Below are 21,676 nucleotides of genomic sequence, written 5' to 3' on the forward strand. Positions count from 1 at the left end.
TGTAAAAAGTGCCCTCTCCAGACCATGAATGCAGTTCTATGGTGAAAGAAACGCAAATGCCCTCTTTCCAGTACCTGTGAAGGCATGCATGCAAGAGAATTGCCTTGACCAAACTCTCCCGAATTTGAATGTAGCATCTTATGTCGAAATAATTGCCATCTCTGTGTAGAAATCCATGCCGTTAGCCACATCTCCAGTATTGACTTGATTATGCTTAGTTCAGTGTGGTATCAAGCACCAAAAATAGCCAACCTCCAAGATCACAACGTGTCGCAGCACAACGCTTTGTGAGCTTGGAGGTCTGCACCAAAAGGCCCTTTTAGAAATTTCAGACCCTGCCTCTCTTAACATTCTATGCACATCCCTGCTGCCCACAATGCGAGTGACGAGACGCGAATGATGAAATCTAATTAAAATACATTAGTTGACATGGCCGTCGGAACGCTCGATTGCGGGCAGTGCTGATGAGCTGTTAGTCTTTTGAATAACACACCTTTTAGTCTTAGTCTTCTTAAACTAGTCTTCTGACCCCCCCCCCCCCCCCCCCGACAAAAAAATGAGAATGAGAAAATGTTAAAAAGTAGCAGATATACACACTCGCGAGCTTGTACATCTGCTATTTTTGAATAACCATCGCTAAAATCTAAAATGACACAGACGCTCTCCCGGGTTTTAACAAATTAACCCTGGTGTCTACATGGTCACAGGGCGTCGTATCGCAACATGTTGTGAGCTTGAAGATCAGGCTTACAGTATGTGCTCTTCTCTCTATGGCCATGGTTCATTTAAAACAGGAACTGCAGTTGTCATGATCAGAGCTCTTTCATTTCTCCTCAGTTCTTGGACATGGATGAAATTCCACGTCCGGAATGACGTGATTTGAAACAGCATTGCTCCCTACAGTCTATACGCTCTGGACTGCTGCATGCGTATATATTTCCATGAAATGCATGGATCGTAAATGATCTCTGAGACTATACTGTACATAGTGAAGAAGGAGAGGCCACACACACACACACACACACACACACACACACACACACACACACACACACACACACACACACACACACACACACACACACACACACACACACACACACACACACACACACACACACACACACACACACACTCTCCCTGTGGTCAGAGTAACATCTCCTCTCAACACACCACAACATGGAGGACTGGCACATGAACTTAACTCCCACCCAGAGCTCCACGCCCGCTGTCTGTTACTCAGTGGTGGAAAAAGTACTCACATATTTTACTTAAGTAAAACGTTTCAATACTGCAATATAGAAATACTCTGTTAGGGTGCCCTCACACCAAAATACCTAGAGTGGAATCCGTCAATGCATTTCAATGAGAATGGAGCGTTTTTTTTGCAGAAATCCTTTACTGGCAAAAATAAAATGCTTAATTCTCATTGAAATGCATTGGCGGATTCTACTCTAGGTATTTTGGTGTGAGGGCACCCTTACAAGTAAAAGTCCGGAATTCAAAATGTACTTGAGTAAAAGTATGAAAGTATTGGCATCAAAATGTACTTAAAGTACCAAAAGTAAAAGTACAAAATGTTTGAAAATAACACATCTACAAGCTCACAGTTGTGAGTGTGTAGATTTTCAAATAGCCTAGGTATAAAATAGGGCTAAAGTGGTTAATGTATGTTTTATAATATTATAATTTATATCTGCAAAGTAACAAGTAACTAAAGTTTTCAAATAAATGTAGTGGAGTAAAAGTACAATATTTGCATGCGAGATGTAGTGGAGTAGAAGTAGAAGAATTGGAAATTGGAAATACTCAAGTAAAGAACAAATACCTCAAAAGTACAGTACTTAAGTAAATGGGAAACTCTCAGTAGAAAACATTGTGTACGTGTGTAGCTGTCTTTATGTTGCATTCATTTTCCACTGATATTGTGCAGACATTTTTTAACGACTTGAACAATAGCGTCTCTATTATGGTGGCATTATGGGGGTAAATGGGAATTCTAGCGGACCTAGGAAAGATCCCTAAGGGACCACGGTCAACAAAGTATAATATACATTAGGGTTTAAGTTGTTAAATTAAGATTTTGAAATAGTTTTAATCATTAAACTATAATGTATACAGTATACGTATACAATATGGCTGGCCATATTAGTGCAATAACTTACCTCTATGCACTAGATTTTGAAATGTATTCATTAAACTTTAATGTACTGGTATACAATAATGGCTGGCCTGCATATTGTATCGACGCACTGTTGACTGTTGTTGTCCATTTGTCTGGACATACAGTACATATTCCATGTTTATCATGTCCTATTTATTTTTGCACAGCAATTCGGTGAAACATAATTTGTTGTTAAACAGGCTTTATATAAATCACATCGACTCTGCGCTGTGTACACTACAGATCCTGTAATGCCTGCATTGTTTACCTGCTGTATCTATGCCCACTCTGCTGTTTACAGAAGATCTTTGTCCGCTCTAATTTAGTCTTCTTCCTTCTATTGTTGCTAATATCTAAATAATGGCGACGGAAAGGACCTCACTTCCCTTCGGGGATCATTCAAGTTTAATCTGAACGTATGCCTTATCTTATCGTAAAACTACCAAATACATTAAACAAACAAACTAGAACAGGTGTATTTTGGCGTCTAATACAGTAGCTATCACCTTTGCCTTACATGGCTTGCAAAAGTTTAGAAAATGGCCAGAAGTAAATATTTTCATTTCTCATTTTCAAAATGGACAAGCTTGTACACAATGGAGGGATATTCATTGTGTTGAAGCAGGAACCATTGTGTAAACACCCATTGTGCCAAAACTCCAAATCAATAACCTGCATAATAATAGTGCCATTCAAAAACTAAGTGAACCTGTAACTCAACCAGGTAAAGTAGGGACAATTTGGGTTGTGAGGAAACAATATGAAATATAAATATAGATGATTAATTTGAGAGAAATGTGTTCTTAACCACTAAACCCTCTGTACTTTGTCAACATGATCTGTATTTGGTCGGTGCCTTTTTCCTTTACACCAAAAGCAGATCTACAAGTTCACAACGCGTCGCAAGACAACACGTTATGGAAATTGTAGATTTGCTATTTTGGGGCGAATGTTTCCCTATGGCCAGAATAGGCACACTAGGGTCGAAGTGTTCATTCTTGAGATATTGATACTTCTAAAGCTTTCTGTGTAATTCTCTGTATCACATTGTAGGTCACAAACTGTGTATTTTGAACTGCTTTCCAAACCCATGTTCCAGTGTGTTGACTGTGTTTAGAGATTAGAGTATTTAGAGTTTGCTGAATGAGTGCATGCTGTTTATTCTGTTTGTTCAAACAGACAGAGATAAGGACATGTTTGACACATGTACTTACTGTTGATGTAACCTTATAAGTAGGCCAACCGCAGCTCACGCTTTTACTCGTAAAACGAGACACCCACTTAAAACGGTCTTAAAAAGCGACTAAAAATGACACGCCGAGAGCGAACTCGCTGACACACCGTCAATGACACGATGCTGGGTTTGAATTCTCTTCAAAGCTCTCGTCTCAATAAAACTTATTGACTCATCATGCTTTCACTCTTGTGGAATTTGTTGGTGTGGGCGTAGTAGCAGCAGCAAGCTCACACAAGTTAATAGTAAACTTCCATGACACACTTCCAGCCGGAGTCACCTCTGCTAAACATTGTGCGCTACGTGTTGTCTGGAGAGGTGGAGAATAGCTGCCACCATCATGTCTCGTGCTACACGTCTGTTAATGTCAGGGGAGTCGTGTTGTGTGTGTTGTGTGTGTAACCCTGACCACAATGAAAGAACCAAATCCTATATTACAATTGGCTACTGGGCGGACCATATATGTCACTTTGACACAGTCATAATAACCATAAACAAACCCGACACGATACGCCCATATCTAGGAGCCATATCAACCGAAGCTCTAGTTAGCTAAAAGAGAACAACACTTCTCTGTTTAAAGACACATTCCATGTCCAACCCATGGTTTGAATATGAGAGACATCCTAAGGTCATTTCAGGGCAATGGTTTCCAGCATTTTGGGGGATTTCAGGATTGTAACTGCTTTATTTAATTATAAAATGTTTGGTTTATTCGTTTTTATTCTTTGAGTATTTTGTCTTTTTTTAGTGATTTCTGTCTTCTGATTCATGTATTTTGATGTTGCTATATATGTGAATGTCTTTTCCTGTTGATTATTGTGTTCTGTATCTGTATCTGTATCTGGGCCTGTACCTCAACTGTACTCCCATCTGAAATAAAGGTTATGATGATGATGATGAGTGCATTTCTACCACACTGACCAGGGGATAACATAATACAGTAGCTATTCTTCGGTTGACCGGGATTCCCCAGGGGTCTCTACTTGGTTCATTCCTTTTCTTCCCCCTCTGGCCGAGCATGGCAAATTCAGCTTTACTATTTCATTCACTGAAATAAGTTTCGGATTGCAGCTTGAAGGTGTGCTTTGTTCACAAAAAACAAACAAAAAAAACACACAAATTGAAACCCCACGTTTGTTTCCACCGACCACCAGTTGAGAAACACAGTGTGAAGTCAACTTAATAAACAAACAAAGTCTCTAATCAATCAATCAGGCAGACAGACAGTCAGTCAAAACGGAGCTACTAATCATGCGTTGAGCCTCACCGCAGCGGGGGTTGTCCTGGTGGGAGGAGGAGGATGGGCAGGAGGAGGACGGGGGGTCTCCCGGCAAGGGGGGCTTTCGTTTGGAGAAGCTGATAATGCGGTTAATCTTCTTCCCCGCCGCTCGGCTCATGGACCCTGTCAGCTCCGAGAAGGCCCCGCGCTTCCCCCTGTCTGGAAGACAAATGCAGCCCTGATGGTGAGACTGAGATGGAGCTGGCAGAGAAGGATGGGACTGTGAAGGAGGAACAGTTCAGGAGCACACAGACACAAAACTCACAAACCTTTTCATGTCAAGGACCCCCAAATTGATATTTATTAGCCGGCGGACCCCCCATGTGAAAAGATACGCCAGGGACACCCATAAAAGAATTTTTAAGGCTCCAGCCGATTCTCAAGCATTTTAATTTCAAGGACCCCCAGTTTGACATGTATTATGGGCTATGGACCCCCATTTAATGGCATTTCTATTTCTGAGACCCCAATTAATATTGTAAAATCAATGTTAATTTAACTGTGTACAAATGGAACCAAATGGAACTCCCTCAAGGACCCCACTTTGAGAACCAATGCACTATAGGGCATGTGGTTCCCAAACCACAAACTTTTTCAACTGAGACCCTAAATATAAAATGTTGTGTGTCCCCAGGACCTAAAAGTAAAAGAACACATTATGCATTAACCACTTAAGTCCTATTTAATGGTGAAAATAATGGTCCACATTTCTATAGCACCTTCATCCAAAGTGCTTTTCAACATGCGATTAATTTCCCCATTCACACACATGAGGGCAGAGGAAAGGAGCAGTAAGTGTCTTGCTCAAGGACACTACACTTCCATACAAAGCCAGGAAGAGTCAGGGATCGAACTGAGACTGCCTGGAGGAACTTCTGCTTCCCAAACAGCCACTTGATCTCCTGAGCCGCTAGCCGGCGCCGCCACAAACAAAAACATATTTTTCGCTCTATAAACGACTTGAAATGGTGAAAAGAATGACAATACACGACTTTAAATGAACAATATCATATCGGTTTTGAAGAAGAAGATAAAAGAAAACAGATAAAATTGCATGGCGAATGCCTGAACCAGGTGCTGTAGCGCTCTGCCCCCTAACCTTCCTGTGATGTCACTGGGAGACAATGGCAGGAAGGGGACAGGAAGGATGTCATATCAGCGAGCGCCTCATTTCCCGTCTCTCTGTCCTTCTCTCGCTCTCTCATGTCTCGCTGGGTTCAGAGCCTCTGGGCCAGTAAACAGTTTAGAACAACAATGATGTTTCCTTTTGGCCTACATATTCATAATGCCTCCCCTCAACGAATCCACAGACACACACTTCTCTGTCCTATAACAAGAGGATAATAGTTAGTGTCACGGCCCCTTCGGCCTGGCCTTTAGGGCCTCGGGTGTCCATATATGTGGTGTGTGTGCTTCTCCCACAGAGCCATATGGGTGTCGGCCCATTGGAACCTGATGATGATTGGGTGCATTGGGAGCACCTGGCCAGTGCTCCCTGGTTCCCTATAAAAGACTGTGGAAGGCCAGTCTCTCTCTCCCTCTCTCCAGACGACAGCACCTTTGTTTGAGTTCTCACCCTTTACAACACCCCACACTACACTTACCACACATCCATGCATTGCTGACACTACTGATGACTGACTTACACACTTCATAACCTTTGTATATATTATTTATCCTTTATGTTAATAAATTATTGTTATTATACCACTACCGTGTGTCCTCCTCAGTTTGTCATGGCCTAAGAGCCAGGTCGTGACAAATTGGGGGCCCGTCCGCTCGTCGTGCCGTTTGAGAAAAGTTGGAACTCGGGTAGGCTGTGATATTGTTGACAGGTAAAGTGATCTTCCTGTTTTGTTTAGAGCTTGTGGGCCTATATTTGCATTGTTGGTCACAGCATTTGGAGGAGGTGCATGGTAGTGGTTGGTTTTGATTAAAAGTAGAGTTAACAATTTGGTTTTGAATACTTTGGTTTTGAATAATTTGGTTTTGAGTAATTTGGGTAAAAGTAATCTAAGTAAAAGTAATTGTTTGGGTAAATACAATTGTGTTTGGTTATTTTTTGTTTGAGCTGTCTATTAGTTACCATGTGTGGTAATTGGAACAGGTGGGCAGGCCTGCTGAGCAGGAGGTGGGGAGGAGTGTGGGGCCAAAACTGGCTCAATAGCGCAGTCCTCCCACTCAGGACAAGGTGGTACTGCAGCTGAAAATGCTCTGAAAGCCAGGCAGAAATAACAGGGGCTCTGTATTCAGGAGTGGTAATTTAGCCTCAAACCTTTTCAAAAACGTTTTTGGGACACAAACAGTGTTATATAAATTATTTTTAAATGCATGGTGTAGGACCTTTAAGCACAGGTTTACTGGCTGATGTATTTCTGCGTTTGCCATCAGCTGGTTTGCTTGGTGCAGGGCTGAACAAGGAAGTAGGGCCTGGCGTTGGCTTCTTAAGATCTTTCACTGAGTTACTGTAAGTTTCAATCTGCTTCTGCTTCCTCTGGACGTAGGAGTCAATGGACTCCATCTTTTTGAAATGTGCTTCGTGCAGTTTTTTGAAGTTGGGTGTAACCGGCTTCAAGGCCTTAGACTTATTCAGGAGCCCTTCATGGCGTGGGATTTTACCAGCTTTCCTCGCTTTTGGGGCATTGTCTGTCACACCATCAGCTAGGACTTCATCTGCATTATGAGGCTGTTCATTGCCGTTTACTCCAATCTCAGTGGGGACAATAGCACCAGAACCACTTGTGGAGGAATACCGCTTCCTTTTGGCACTCCTGGCACCAGTTTCAACTTCATTTTCCTTGGATACTGTAGATGGCAGTTCAACCTCAGAGATGTTTCTCTTGGATTTATTTCCACGTTTGGTCACAAATGATTGAGGGTTGAAGACTGGTTCATGCATTACTGTGTTATTATCATCTTGAACAAGAAGTTGGCTTTCATTTATCTCCACTTGAGGATCCACATTGTCGCCCTCATTTCCCTGGACGCTCTCCTCTTGTTGTCGGTAATGCCGTTTGATGGCCATAAGCAGCTTCTCCGCCAGGTTAGCATTCAACAGCGTCGTCAGGTTGGCATTTCATTCATCTGCGTCCAGACGACAGCACCTTTGTTTGAGTTCTCACCCTTTACAACACCCCACACTACACTTACCACACATCCATGCATTGCTGACACTACTGATGACTGACTTACACACTTCATAACCTTTGTATATATTATTTATCCTTTATGTTAATAAATTATTGTTATTATCTATACCACTGCCGTGTGTCCTCCTCAGTTTGTCATGGCCTAAGAGCCAGGTCGTGTCGTCGGTGCCTCTTGTTGGAGTTGGCATTGATTGAACATCTATAATGGGAATCCACTCATTGTGATTGGCTCCGCCCCTTTCCCTTGATTTCTCAGCTAAGTTGGTCACCCGTTATGCTGAATGTGTCATAGCCATGCGTCTGCTAGGTAGGATAGGCAATTTTTTTTTTTTTTTCCTTAAAAAAAAACTGGTTCGTTTAGGGTTTTGTTAATTATGGTGAGTGTTTTTTGAGTGTCAGTTTTGCCCTGCATTGTTCCTTGTGTGGTTCTGCTCTGTCAATATTGACTCGTAACTTTAAAGGATAATAGTAAAAAGGACTTATTGTCCGTTTCTAAGTAAATGAATACATCTCCAACAGGTGGCAGGAAAAACGGAGTTGATTTGGTCGGTGGTTTGTAGCATGATGGTTACACAAAGCAGGGTCAGACAGAGGTTGGTTCCTCAGACGGTTGGTTCCTCAGATGGTTGGTTCCTCAGACGGTTGGTTCGGTACACTTCCCCCCAGCAGGCCCTGCTAAAACGATGGCTACAGAGAATCATACAAACCCTCTACCAGGTCATTGCATTGTTGCCACCAGTTACAACCATTCAAACGAGGTGAGTGAATGTGGAGCTTGCTTGTGTAGAGTTAAGGAGTTAATGTTAAGTGTGCTAGCCTAGCATATGTATTGACCAGAGCATGAATTGCAAGGGTGTTAAATTTACTGTTTCGGGCAGAGCAAATCTTTTTGGTACCAGCAGCGTTTTGCTGTAAAGAAATTGGTTGGCTGAGAAAAATGCTCACCAAAATATGTTTTTTGTATTAGTTTTAGATAAAGCAGCTGAGGTAGGGGGGATCACCGCACCTGTAAGTGCACCTGTGGCAGCTGTCCTGGCTTTGGCAGGGTTTTAGAGAGCATTTGTTTTTTGGTTATTGTTTTGGGTAATGGTAATCTAAAAGGTCTTTGTCCTCTGTTGTGTCATCCTAGTTTTCCCTTTCTGTCTGCATTGTTTGGTCCAGAAGTGTGTCAGTACTAAGTCTTGTGATTTCCATGTATGGGAGCTGTAGTTATATTGGTAATTTAAGGGCAGGAATTGTCTTCACCAGGCCGGTGCAGCTGGGAGGCAGTGTTGTATCTGTCAGGCTGCAGGTGGCTGGGAGGTGTAGATGTGGTTTTATCCTGTTAAGTTTGCGATTTGTCTCACCAGGCCGGAATGGCTGGGGGACAGTGTTCGCTGCCCCTTGTCCTTCTGACATATGGGTCGGTTGGGATGGGGGGGTTAGGTTCGGGCAACGCTGGATATATTGGTGTGGGGCTTTGTGCACACTCCTGGTGAGATGGGAGGAGCCGCCACTCTAGGTTTTATTCAGGTTGGCCTAGCTGGTAAAATGTACTGAATGATCTGAATGATTTGACGTTAGTTTATCTGGATCAGAAAATGTTTTGACAGAGTGACTTATGCTGTACAATGTTTGGTAGCAGGTCTGTAAGTGAGTAGGATACGTCCTGGTGGTATTTTTTAAAGGCTTTCAGATTCGTTTTTGGATGTTTAAAGCACTGCTGATCTTATTGTGTGGAGTCTCACAAATGGTTTAATGTTTACAGCACTGCTGATCTTATTGTGTGGAGTCCCACGAATGGTTTCATGACCTGTGTTGTTTTTACCCAAGATGTTGTCTTTTTTCTTCTTTCATTATAGGCCATCCTGTTTGTCAGTCTCTTAAAGTGCTCCTGTATACAAGGCTGCTGTGGCGGTGGACAGGAGGGTGTGGCAAGGTGGAGTGGAGGTTAGAGTAGATATCGGGTGGTATTTTGGTTACAGGTGGGAATTGCGAATGTATTTGCTAGTAATGTGGATAACGTGACCATTTTCTTTTGGATGTTCAAGAGGACATAGTTGCTGCATGGGTGCCTCCTGCACCTGTGGTGTTGGCCCTGCGGGGTTTTGGTCGACAAAATAGGTTGCAACTTGCATGCTTTGACTTGTCGGGTGGGTTTTGTTATACTTTGTTCTAACTTGAATTTCTACAGGGACCAAGCCAGACGTGGTTGGTACTGCTTGTTGGACAGAATGTCTGAATTGTTACAGGGACCAGGCCAGAGTTGGGTGGTACTCTTTGTCGGACAAAAACTGTTAAGTAATGGCGATGGGCTCCAGTGGCCAGTCATTCATACCTTAAAGGCATCAGTGGTGGCTGGTGATAGGTGGTTTAACCTTTTAGAGGAGCAGTTAGGTGTCTTTGGTGTTTGTCTTTGGTTCCATTGGCGGAACAAGTTTGTATTTTTGTGTCTTTGGTTCCATTGGCGGAACAGTTTTGTGTCCTTTATGTTGTTTGTACTGATCAGTGACCTGTTCTCAATGTTCTCCCTACAGTGTCTAAACTGAGGGTTGTGGTCCTACTCGTTCATTCTCCATGGGTCCTCATCTTGCCTCTGTCTTTCACCCCTATGCTCCTTGGGTAATAGGTTGCTGGGGTGGAGGCCTGTGACAGGGTGCGGGACGGGTGGCCATCGGAGTAGAGGTGGTATCGATATAGTATATTTAATGTGTAATGTATTTACCGGTAGTATATTTCATATTTGATATATTTAATCTTGTAGCCTAAATGGTAGGCAAGAAAGTGACGTGTTTTTTTTTTTGTCCCTTTAGGCCTTTTCTGTCTGCTTTTGCCGCCTGATCTCCTCCTCTTAGAGGCTCCAGGAAAACTTGGGCAATCTTGGTTGCTGAGGAGGTGGCCGGGTGTGCTGGTTGTAGACAGGTTGGCTTGGATTGAAATGTATTTGGGGGCAAATGGTATTGATAGTACTTAATGGTATTTATGGTATTTAATAGTATGGATATTCGCAAATTTAAACATGTTTTTTCTTCATTACTTTATATATTATATGTATTATTAATTGATCTCTTGGTTAGGTTCAATTTGATAGTATACTTAAGTTTGAGTTATTTAAACTGTTTCGGTCCCTTATGGTCCCTCATTTTGAAGGGGGAGGGTGTCACGGCCCCTTCGGCCTGGCCTTTAGGGCCTGTGGTGTCCATATATGTGGTGTGTGTGCTTCTCCCACAGAGCCATATGGGTGTCGGCCCATTGGAACCTGATGATGATTGGGTGCATTGGGAGCACCTGGCCAGTGCTCCCTGGTTCCCTATAAAAGACTGTGGAAGGCCAGTCTCTCTCTCCCTCTCTCCAGACGACAGCACCTTTGTTTGAGTTCTCACCCTTTACAACACCCCACACTACACTTACCACACATCCATGCATTGCTGACACTACTGATGACTGACTTACACACTTCATAACCTTTGTATATATTATTTATCCTTTATGTTAATAAATTATTGTTATTATCTATACCACTACCGTGTGTCCTCCTCAGTTTGTCATGGCCTAAGGGCCAGGTCGTGACATTAGCAATACAGTGACTTCTTATTGTCGGAGTGGCAACACTTCCATAGAGGTTAAGGTTAGGGATAGGGTTAGATGTCGGAAAGGAGACATGTCGGAATGGAGACTTGTAACCGTTGGTGCCTTGCATGGTTTCCTTTGCCATCAGTGTATGAATGTGTGTGTGAATGGGTAAAGAGCTTTGGACAAAAATAACTATATGCTGTAAATGCACCATTTACCCTATTTTTGCCAAGAGTTTTTGCTTCAGTATATGGAAGAGAAGAATTGAAATGAGCTACATTTTGATGCTGACTTCCATTTTTCAATCAGTGGCATAATGGAAAGCTGAAGTGAAAGTCACTGAAGGTCACATCCTGTATAAAACATCTATCTAGTAGTACAGGAAGTACAGTATAGGCTAGTGCAGTTTTCTTCCATAGAAGCAAAGTTCTACTTTTTCATATAATAAATGTATGCTACCGTATAGATGACCCTGTGTACTTTACATTGTGTTGGTTCCACTGACTGTCATATTATGCTCTTCCATTAAATATTGAATTACTTACTGCCAATGATGTCATGTTTTCACCATCAATTTCAGTTAGTTCTTGTATGTTTTGTCTTTGTAGAAAGACCAACTTCAGGACACATTTGTGCTAGCTTGTGGGGGAGGTGGTGGTACTGGTAATAATGCTCGTGCTTTTACAGTTACTACTACTGTTACAACTATACAGTGGTGTAAAGTAACTTAGTACATTTACTTAAGTACTGTACTTAAGTACAGCTTTGAGGTATTTGTACTTTACCTTAGTATTTCCAGTTGTCAGTACTTTCACTTCTACTCCACTACACCTGCGATCGAAATATTGTACTTTTACTCCACTACATTTATTTGAAAACTATAGTTACTGTACTAGTTACTTTGCTGATATAAATTATAACATGTTAAAACATACATAAACCACTTTAGCCCTATTTTATACCTTGGCTATTTGAAAATAGCTGATCTACAAGCTCACAGCGTTGCTATTTTCAAACATTTTGTACTTTTACTTTTAGTACTATAAGAACATTTTGATGCCAATACTTTTGTACTTTTACTAAAGTAAATTTTGAATTCTGGACTTCTACTTGTAAGTTGTAACTGAGTACTTCTACAATGCAGTATTGATACTTTTACTTAGAAAATGTGAGTACTTTTTCCACCACTGCAGCTATAACTAAGGTAAGGTACGGTAAATAAACCTTTATTTAGATTCGTTTTTTGGCCTTTATTGATAGTTTCACGTTAAGACTGACAGGAAAGAAGGACTGCACCAAATGTGGTTGGGAACAGGACCTAGCCTAGGTGCCCAGACTAGGCCAGAGATCCAGACAAATAGAAACCTGTATTGATCCCCAGAGGGAAATTCAGGTGTCGTAGCAGTGACAGCAGCAAGGTTAAAGAGAGGTGGTTGTGGGCTGGTCAGACTTGAGAGTAAGATCCTCAGATAAGTACAGGTTGTGACGTTTATACGTACTCAGCGTGTCAGTGGCGTCCCGTGCGGCCGTCTGTCCCTGCGTGTGTCCAGTGGACACACTGTCCCCCGTGGGCCCGCTGTCCGAGTCAGACGCCGGCCTGTCCCCCAGGAACACCTGCTGCAGATAAACATCGAGTTAGAGAGGTCACAAACGCACACACGCATGCATGAACACACGCATGCACGCACGCACGCACGTTCTCTTATCACTAGTCATGTGTACAGAAACATATTGTTGTTGTTGGGTGGAAACCTTGTATATCCAAAACCGTTCGTTATGTATTTATAATTTTAAAGATTATCTAAAATAGTGAAAATAGACGTTCTACAAGCACACAACGCCTTGCACCGCGGGGCGTTGTGTGCTTGTAGATCTGCTATTTTCACTAGTTTTGCGCAACAGTCTTGTATGATTAAGCAGGGCTTTACTTTACGCAAACAACGTACACATTTGAAACTTGGAGATACGAGGTTTCTGCCCGACAGTGACGATATTCTTTTGCCATTTTTTACTATTTCAGAATTCATTTTTTTTATATTTCAAATAGTTGATCTAAAAGCTCACAACATGTCGATATAGATTGGCTATTTGAAGTACCGGTATTTTAAAATCTTTTTCAAAATAGTAAAAAAAAGGCAAAGATGTTTAAGGATAAGGGGTAAGGGATGGACAAAAATATAGCTCTTATAGTACTGTATGCAGTCACATGGATATACTTACTACCTTACGCACCTACCTGACCACACACACACACACACGGGCACGCACACATGCACACGCAAACACACACCTTATCCAGCTCCATCTTCCTCTGTATGATAGGAGAAGGAGCTCCTTCCACTCCATCAGTGCTGCTGGCCTGGCTGCCCACCTCCTGGACCACCTACACACGCACACACGCACGCACGCACGCACGCACGCACGCACGCACACACGCACGTACGCAGACACGCACACATGTCCCAAAAAAAGGAAGAAAGAAAAAAGCTAAAGCAGAATAATGGCTCTCTGTGTCCATTAATCAGAGAAAGCTAATACTTGAGTCTGAAGGTCGACTGTGTTTGTTTTCCCATGCCTCTATCCTCTGGAGTGTGAACGTACCAGGATCACACCTAGAACTGTAATCTGGAATGTACAGTATTAAACGTTTTTTTCCCCAGCCAGGCACACAGATCCCGTGGCTCTGACTTGTTGTACTGATATGAAACCATTCCATCAGGGCTGCTGCATGCTGCTATGAGAATGTATAATACTGCACAGTGCACACTCTGTGTGAGCATACCCCATGTGTGCAATACTTCATTTATGTATTCATATAGTGCATATACAGTACATGGTAGAATGTAATATTACTACACAATGTTACTGCCTACATCTTCATCCTGTGATGATGATCCTATGATTTTCCATGCAAATGTGTGACTCGCCGATTAAACGTTTTCATCACAAAATCCTCTCGGCAAGACTTCATTTTAATTTGCATAAGCTTCATGAAATGTGCACAGTATGTAGTAAAAAATCCAATCGTATATGCAATGACGCAGCAGAGATTGTATGCTCCCTTTTGAAATCATCCTTCAATGTTGTCGTCAAGTAGAAACCTTGTATCTCCATGTATTTAATCGTTTTTCTTTCATAAATTGCTGCCTTGCTGTACATCGTCATACAACAGGTAAAAGAATCGAATAATAATAGACTTCGCGATCGGTATTCTATCACTCATTTGTCGTTTGCAAGTCACATCATGTTTGCATGAATTATCCTAGTGATACAGTATCACTGATACCGTCTGTCTGTCTGTCTGTCTGTCTGTCTGTCTGTCTGTCTGTCTGTCTGTCTGTCTGTCTGTCTGCTGCTTTGAACTGGGAGAGCTGCGGAGGGGGGCTTGCCTGAAGCGGTGATATAGATCTGCTATTTTCAAAAGACTTTTATACATTTGAAAACTTGAAATGGGAGATTCTGCATCATGAGAACTTTGTACTTTTGGAACTTTAAGTGCATTTTGATGCCAATACTTTTGTACTTTTTACTCAAGTAAATTTCGAAAATTCCAGACTAATAACTTGTAACAGAGTATTTCTACAAAGCAGTATTGCTGCTTTTACTTAAAGGAGAATACCACTCATTTTCAACATATTTTAACTGGGGGTCCCCAGTTAAAATATGATTATTTTGGGGGTCGGTTGAGGACCACAGTACTACATACAGTACCTTGAGCCAGCGCTGGGCCTGCTCCTTGCTCTGCACGGCCAGCACCAGGGCCTCTCCTCCGGGCAGGGAGAAGCGCAGCTCGTGCCTCTTCTTCTTGCCCTCCTTGGGGACGTAGATGACGTTGCACAGGTTCAGCGGCAGCTCTGTGTGAGGCGTGGGGTCTTTGATGCTCTTGTAGCACTGTGTGTACACGGTATGACGAATGGACGTTAGAGAGAACAAGAGACAGCACGGGGGAGAGAGAGAGAGAGAAAGAAGTGCACAGAGAGAGAGAGAGAGAGAGAGTCAGAATCAGTTTTACAGTATTGTCGTATGCCGTGAAGAAGTGTGTGATTTATTTTTTCTTTTTGTATTATTTTTCCATTGCGTGTTTGGGGCGAGACACGCTGCATTCAACGGCTCAACGGCTCATAACTAGAGAACAGACGGTCGAAATTACTGATATTTGACAATTTGGTATTAAAAAGTCCTTAAATTGTCACTTTAGAAATGTTTAGATACACACTATACACTTAAACTTGTTGGTTTGTTTACTGAGTGAGAAAACAATGTTGCACATTAAGTTAATCATCTGGGGACCCCCCCCCCAAAAAAAAAAAAATGTTAAGGGACCCAATCCACAGGTTGAGAACCACTGTTCTAAAGAACATACAGTAATGACGTAAAAACATATCCCGCTACCTGCAGCTTGTTGTCACGGACGACCGTCAGCTGCTTGGTCCACTGCCCGAAGCGTTTCTTGCGCAGCAGGAAGGCACAGATCCTGCAGTCTCTGACCGCTCCGTTGGAGCTCTCCTCTGACCTCCATCTCCTCCCTGGCTTCTTGGAATCCTCCTCATCTTCCTCGTAAGACTCGTAGGAGCTGCTCAGGGCGTCCGAGTCGTTGTCTAGGAGGCCAAAACGACAACGCGTCGACGAGCAAGTTTAGTTCATCCATTAGCCTATATATGTATATACGGTATCCATTCAGTGGTGGGAAAAGTAGGCACATTTTTAACTTAAAGGGGGCGTGACACGGCCAAAACAGCTAATTATGGCTATCAAATTAGCCAATTTTTTTAATGATGTCATGTACCCCCATGTTAAATGACCCAATCAAATTAATGTATTGTAGTTACTGTACTGAAAGTAGCCAATCGCTGGAGCGAGTTTTCACGCCGACACGCCCAGACATTCACTACTAACTGACACGGTCAGTTAGTAGTGAATCTGACACGCCCAGGCAGATTCACTACTAACTGACACGGTCAGTTAGTAGTGAATCTGACACGCCCAGACATTCACTACTAACTGACACGGTCAGTTAGTAGTGAATCTGACACGCCCAGACATTCACTACTAACTGACACGGTCAGTTAGTAGTGAATCTGACACGCCCAGGCAGATTCACTACTAACTGACACGGTCAGTTAGTAGTGAATCTGACACGCCCAGACATTCACTACTAACTGACACGGTCAGTTAGTAGTGAATCTGACACGCCCAGGCAGATTCACTACTAACTGACACGGTCAGTTAGTAGTGAATCTGCCTGGGCGTGTCGGCCCCGCCTCCTTTTCAGACTGTTTGAAGGAACACCATGTGACCTACTGTATCATAATGTTAAATTTCGGCCGGTGTCGCCACTCCTTTAAGTAAAATACTGCAATGTAGAAATACAGGTGAATGTCCAGAATTCAAATTTACTTGTGTAAAAAGTACAAAGGTTTTGCTATCAAAATGTACTTAAAAGTACCAAAAGGAAAATTACTCAATATGCAGAATGTCCCATTTCACAAGTCACAAGAAATCTTTTGAAAATGAATTGCAGATCGGCAAAATGAATTGCAGATCGGCTATTTTCAAATGGCAGAAATGTATATAAGGCTGAAGTCGTTACTGTATGTTTTGTAATAATAATGTACAATCTACAAAGTAACTATATAACCAAAGAGTACAAGTAAAAGCACACATAAAAATAAGCAAAAAACTGTACTTAAAGGAGCTATAGTCAACTTTTTCTTGAAAAATGGATGCTAAAATAAAAATAATGTTTCGGAAATATTTTATAAAAAAATAAGCTTCATATAATTATGTGTTTCTATTCAAAAATGACCACAAAAAGCGTAATATAATGATAAAATAATCATTTTGGCCATTGTCAGACCGACACTTTGTTTACATTCTAGTCTATAGACTAGGATGTAAACAAAGTGTCGGCCCTACAATGAAAAAGTTGACTATTAATAGCTCCTTTAAGTACAGTACTTGATTAAATGTTACACTTTAAACCACAGCATCCATCCATCTATCATTCAGTTCATTCATCATCACCCATTCATCCGTCTATGAATCCATCCATCCATTCATATCTCTCCATACCATACGACCCTTCCATCCATCCATCCTTCCACCATATTACAGTTCAGTACAGTAAACACAACAGACAGGCAGACGTACAGGAGTTTTTAGGAGGACCGTTGATCCTGGTGCTGGGATAATTATTATCTGCATCCTCGTAGTAGGAATCCTCCACCGAGTTACTGGTACTGCAACCTAGGGGAGGGGAGGGAGGGGAAGGGAGGAAATCTTTCCGTTTTTATGTATTAATGTGTTAATATGCTATGCAATGTTGATGAATTGAATACACAGGACCACAATGGAAACAAATCCCGAGGACATTTTAGTGTTATCCTTTTAGCCTTCATGTTTTACTCTATCTCCGTGCTGTTTACATTTTGTGATTAATAAAGTATTCGATCAATCAATCAATCAATCAATCAATCAATCAATCAGTCAGGGTGTGTGTGTGTGCGCGCGTGCGTGCGTGCGCGCGCGCGTGCGTGCGTGCGTGTGTACGTGCGTGCGTGCGTGCGTGCGTGCGTGCGTGTGTGTGCGCGTGCATGTGTGCGTGTGTGTGTGTGCCTGTGGACTTACTGTGCATGGTGGTACTGAAGTACTGAGGGGTGGAGCCTGGGTCCAGAGGGACCGCCTCCTCATAGTAATCGTCAGGAAGAGGAGTGGTCGGCACGGGAGGAGGGGGAGTGTCCGTAGGTGTCTGGGGAACCCACCAACCAATCACAAGCACAGGTCAAACACAACAGTTCAAACAGGCCCAAAATGTCATTACTCTACTCACCCCTTGGAGACTTAAATCCATGGATATATTTTGTTTTTGTCACATTCCTAAGTCAATTTGAGGAGACATGTTTGCACAACACAGGCTCTTTGTGTCTCCATAGGGAACCACTGCTGGTCATCAAAGTATTGGCTTAGGAATGCAACAAAAACTAAAAACTATCTTTGTGTGTCTCTATGGGGTGAGTAATCAATAGAATTCTTATTTTTCTTTTTTGTGAACTATCCCTTTAATATTATAATAAACTTGCTTTTAGATATACTTATTATGATTTCGGATCACCCCATGTCAACACAACATAATTCAAGTTATTCAGTTCAAACAAATATATAAAACAGAACTTAACCCATTAAAACAGGGAAAGCATCAGTCATTTTAGAGTTTTGCATTATTAGCAAAAATATAGCAGATATACACGCTTGTACATCTGCTGTTCTTGAACATTTTAGAAACATCTTGAAAGGCATTTGTAGAATGGGCCACAGGTATTAATGGGTTAAGCGGTTCAAGAGATTCTCATGAGGGCAGAAAAAAACAGCTAGTGTTTCTAAGATGGCTGACCGTGTCTGGACAATTTCAGAGTTGTTTATTCCCTTCTTTGACAACTTGTGGTCACTTGAAAACTCCACGTTCCTTGCTGTGACTTCTCCTCTGAATCCACAGGTCAATAAGGTCATGCTTCTAATCTAGTCTCGCCCCAACCCAACTCAAATATCCCATATGCTTACATGCAAGATATATGTATATTCTCACACACACACACACACACACACACACACACACACACACACACACACACACACACACACACACACACACACACACACACACACACACACACACACACACACACAAACACACAGCAGTGGCTCAGGAGGTCGAGCGGCCTCTTGGGAAACTGAAGGTTCCCAGTTCGATCCCGGGCTCCCCCAGAGTTAGTGACGAAGTGTCCTTGAGCAAGACTCTGAACCCATAATTGAACCCATAATTGCTCCTAATGAGCAGGTCGGTGACTTGCATGATTTCCTCTGCCATCATCGGTGTATGAATGTGTGTGTGAATGTATATGCACAATCGTGGTAAAGCGCCATGGATAAAGTGCCTATCTATCTATAAATGCGAGAAGTCTCTGCGTGTCTGTCTGTCTGTCTGTCTGTCTGCGTGTATGTAATCCGCGTATCTCGAGAACCGTTCGTCCCACCGGCTTCAGATTCGGCACGCGCGTTCCCCGCCGCGGCGCGGAGTGCAGTGCCCGGCCTCGACCCGACCCGACGCGCGTTTTTTCCGAAACGGCGCAAAACGTTCGGAATCTCCTTATGCGGAGCTGATTGTTGATTGTTGACATCAGGCTGTTCCGGAGGAAATCGGCGCAAGCGCTGACTCATTGTGACATCATTTCATAAAAGGCTCTGACATCGCGTACGCAACATGAGTCAACACAAAATGCCATGGTTATGTATCTCCATATATGGGCATATGGGCAGATCTCCATATGGGCTACATATATGGGCATATGGGCACTGCTGACTCATATGGGCATAAAGGGGACACAGATATATGGGCATAAATGGACGTATCGGCACAAGGGCTGACTCATACAGAGATCTCCATATATGGGCATATGGGCAGATCTCCATATGGGCTACATATATGGGCATATGGGCAGGGCATATGGGCAATCTGACATCACTTCTGCTGACTCACGGCGCAAAACGTTCGGAGGCTGTTCCGGAGGAAATCGACCCGACGCGCGTTTTTTCCGAAACGGCGCAAAACGTTCGGAATCTCCTTATGCGGAGCTGATTGTTGACATCAGGCTGTTCCGGAGGAAATCGGCGCAAGCGCTGACTCATTGTGACATCATTTCATAAAAGGCTCTGACATCGCGTACGCAACATGAGTCAACACAAAATGCCATGGTTATGTATCTCCATATATGGGCATATGGGCAGATCTCCATATGGGCTACACAGATATATGGGCATAAATGGACGTATCGGCACAAGGGCTGACTCATACAGAGATCTCCATATATGGGCATATGGGCAGATCTCCATATGGGCTACATATATGGGCATATGGGCAGGGCATATGGGCAATCTGACATCACTTCTGCTGACTCAAAGACAAACAGTTAAACAGATGGTCTACATATATGGGCATATGGGCATTCTGACATCACTTCTGCCGACTCAAAGACAAACAGGCAAACAGATGGTCGCTGACTCATTGTGACATAAAATGGACGCAATTTCCGTATATGGGCATAAAGGGGACACAGATACAGAGATCTCCATATATGGGCATATGGGCAGATCTCCATATATGGGCAAGAACCGTTCGTCCCACGGGCACGCGCGTTCTCCATATATGGGCATAAAATGAATGCCCCCATATATGGGCATAAAATGGATTGCAGACAGACAGATACAGATATCTCCATATATGGACATAAATGGACAGAGGCAAACAGATGGTCAAAGATCTCCATATATGGGCATAAAATGGACGCAGACAGACAGATACAGATATCTCCATATATGGGCATAAATGGACACAGGCAAACAGATGTTCAAAACGGGTCCTATGACAACAGGTATAATGAGGTTTGCATTAAAGGGGGAACCGGCACTGTGTCTGCAACACAGTTGGAGGCACAGACAGATACTCCATATATGGGCATAAAATAAGACAGATACAGATAACTCCATATATGGGCATAAATGGACACAGGCAGACAGATGGTCAAAACGGGTCCTATGAAAACAGGTATAATGGGGTTTGCATTAAAGGGCGGGGCATTCATTCCCTATTTACATTGTTCCGAGTTGGCCAGGTCGCCGACTAGACGCTGGGCCGCCCGAAGGGCGGCCCAGCTTCTAGTATTATAAATGCATCATTTTCCATTTAAAAGATGGACTTACAGATTTATTCACGTGAGTTTTCTCTTCCTCCTCTTTCTGCTGTTCTTTCTGCTCCACGGGGGACGCACTGAGCATGTGCAGATCACAGTCTGGTGGTGGAGCGACAAGAAACGTATGGTCACCTTCACCTTCATCATCATCATCATCATCATCATCATCATCATCATCATGAACGTATAGTTTTTCACTGCATTCTACTTCTATTGATGATATAATGTATTATTATATATTCATCATGCTTCTTTAACTAAAAAATCTCTATGAGTGTATGACAACTGGAGCTGTTGAAAAGAACACATTTCCTTCGGGATAAATAACATTTTTTTGGGCTATTAGTTGTCTAAAATATGTATAAACAGCTAAAATCGGGTTATAACTGGTTTAAAAGTGAATGGCTAAACTTTGACGTTGATAAGCTGTTTTTCAAGCGTCTATATATAGGCCGTCTAAACGTTGAAATGGCGTCTAATCCAATAATGCTTAGCCGTCTAAAAGATGTTAACTTTTAGACCAGCTATAACCCGATTCTAGACAGACGTGTA

At 42.6% G+C, this 21,676-nt stretch overlaps 2 protein-coding genes across 6 annotated transcripts in view; both read right to left on the reverse strand.

Annotated features, from left to right (window-relative positions):
- hspa4a (heat shock protein 4a) overlaps positions 1-21,676 on the reverse strand; it is a 460,486-nt gene that overhangs the window by 118,542 nt on the left and 320,268 nt on the right. The window lies entirely within an intron of this gene.
- Positions 1-21,676, reverse strand: part of LOC308304494 (actin filament-associated protein 1-like 1) — a 57,965-nt gene that overhangs the window by 17,530 nt on the left and 18,759 nt on the right. For 3 of the 5 annotated variants that reach the window (XM_080749099.1, XM_080749100.1, XM_080749098.1), the window contains exons 4-11: positions 21,135-21,223; positions 18,009-18,129; positions 17,532-17,627; positions 15,774-15,979; positions 15,093-15,272; positions 13,672-13,764; positions 12,881-12,998; positions 4,669-4,839 (exon numbers count right to left, since the gene is read on the reverse strand). In XM_080749099.1, the coding sequence (XP_080605225.1) occupies positions 4,669-4,839; positions 12,881-12,998; positions 13,672-13,764; positions 15,093-15,272; positions 15,774-15,979; positions 17,532-17,627; positions 18,009-18,129; positions 21,135-21,223 (1,074 nt within the window). The remainder of the gene's footprint in view (positions 1-4,668; positions 4,840-12,880; positions 12,999-13,671; positions 13,765-15,092; positions 15,273-15,773; positions 15,980-17,531; positions 17,628-18,008; positions 18,130-21,134; positions 21,224-21,676) is intronic. The other 2 variants (XM_080749102.1, XM_080749101.1) reach the window with 1 other exon arrangement.

Source organism: Nannobrachium achirus, assembly GCF_963921795.1.
Source record: "Nannobrachium achirus genome assembly, chromosome: 19".
Taxonomy (NCBI): Eukaryota; Metazoa; Chordata; class Actinopteri; order Myctophiformes; family Myctophidae; genus Nannobrachium; species Nannobrachium achirus.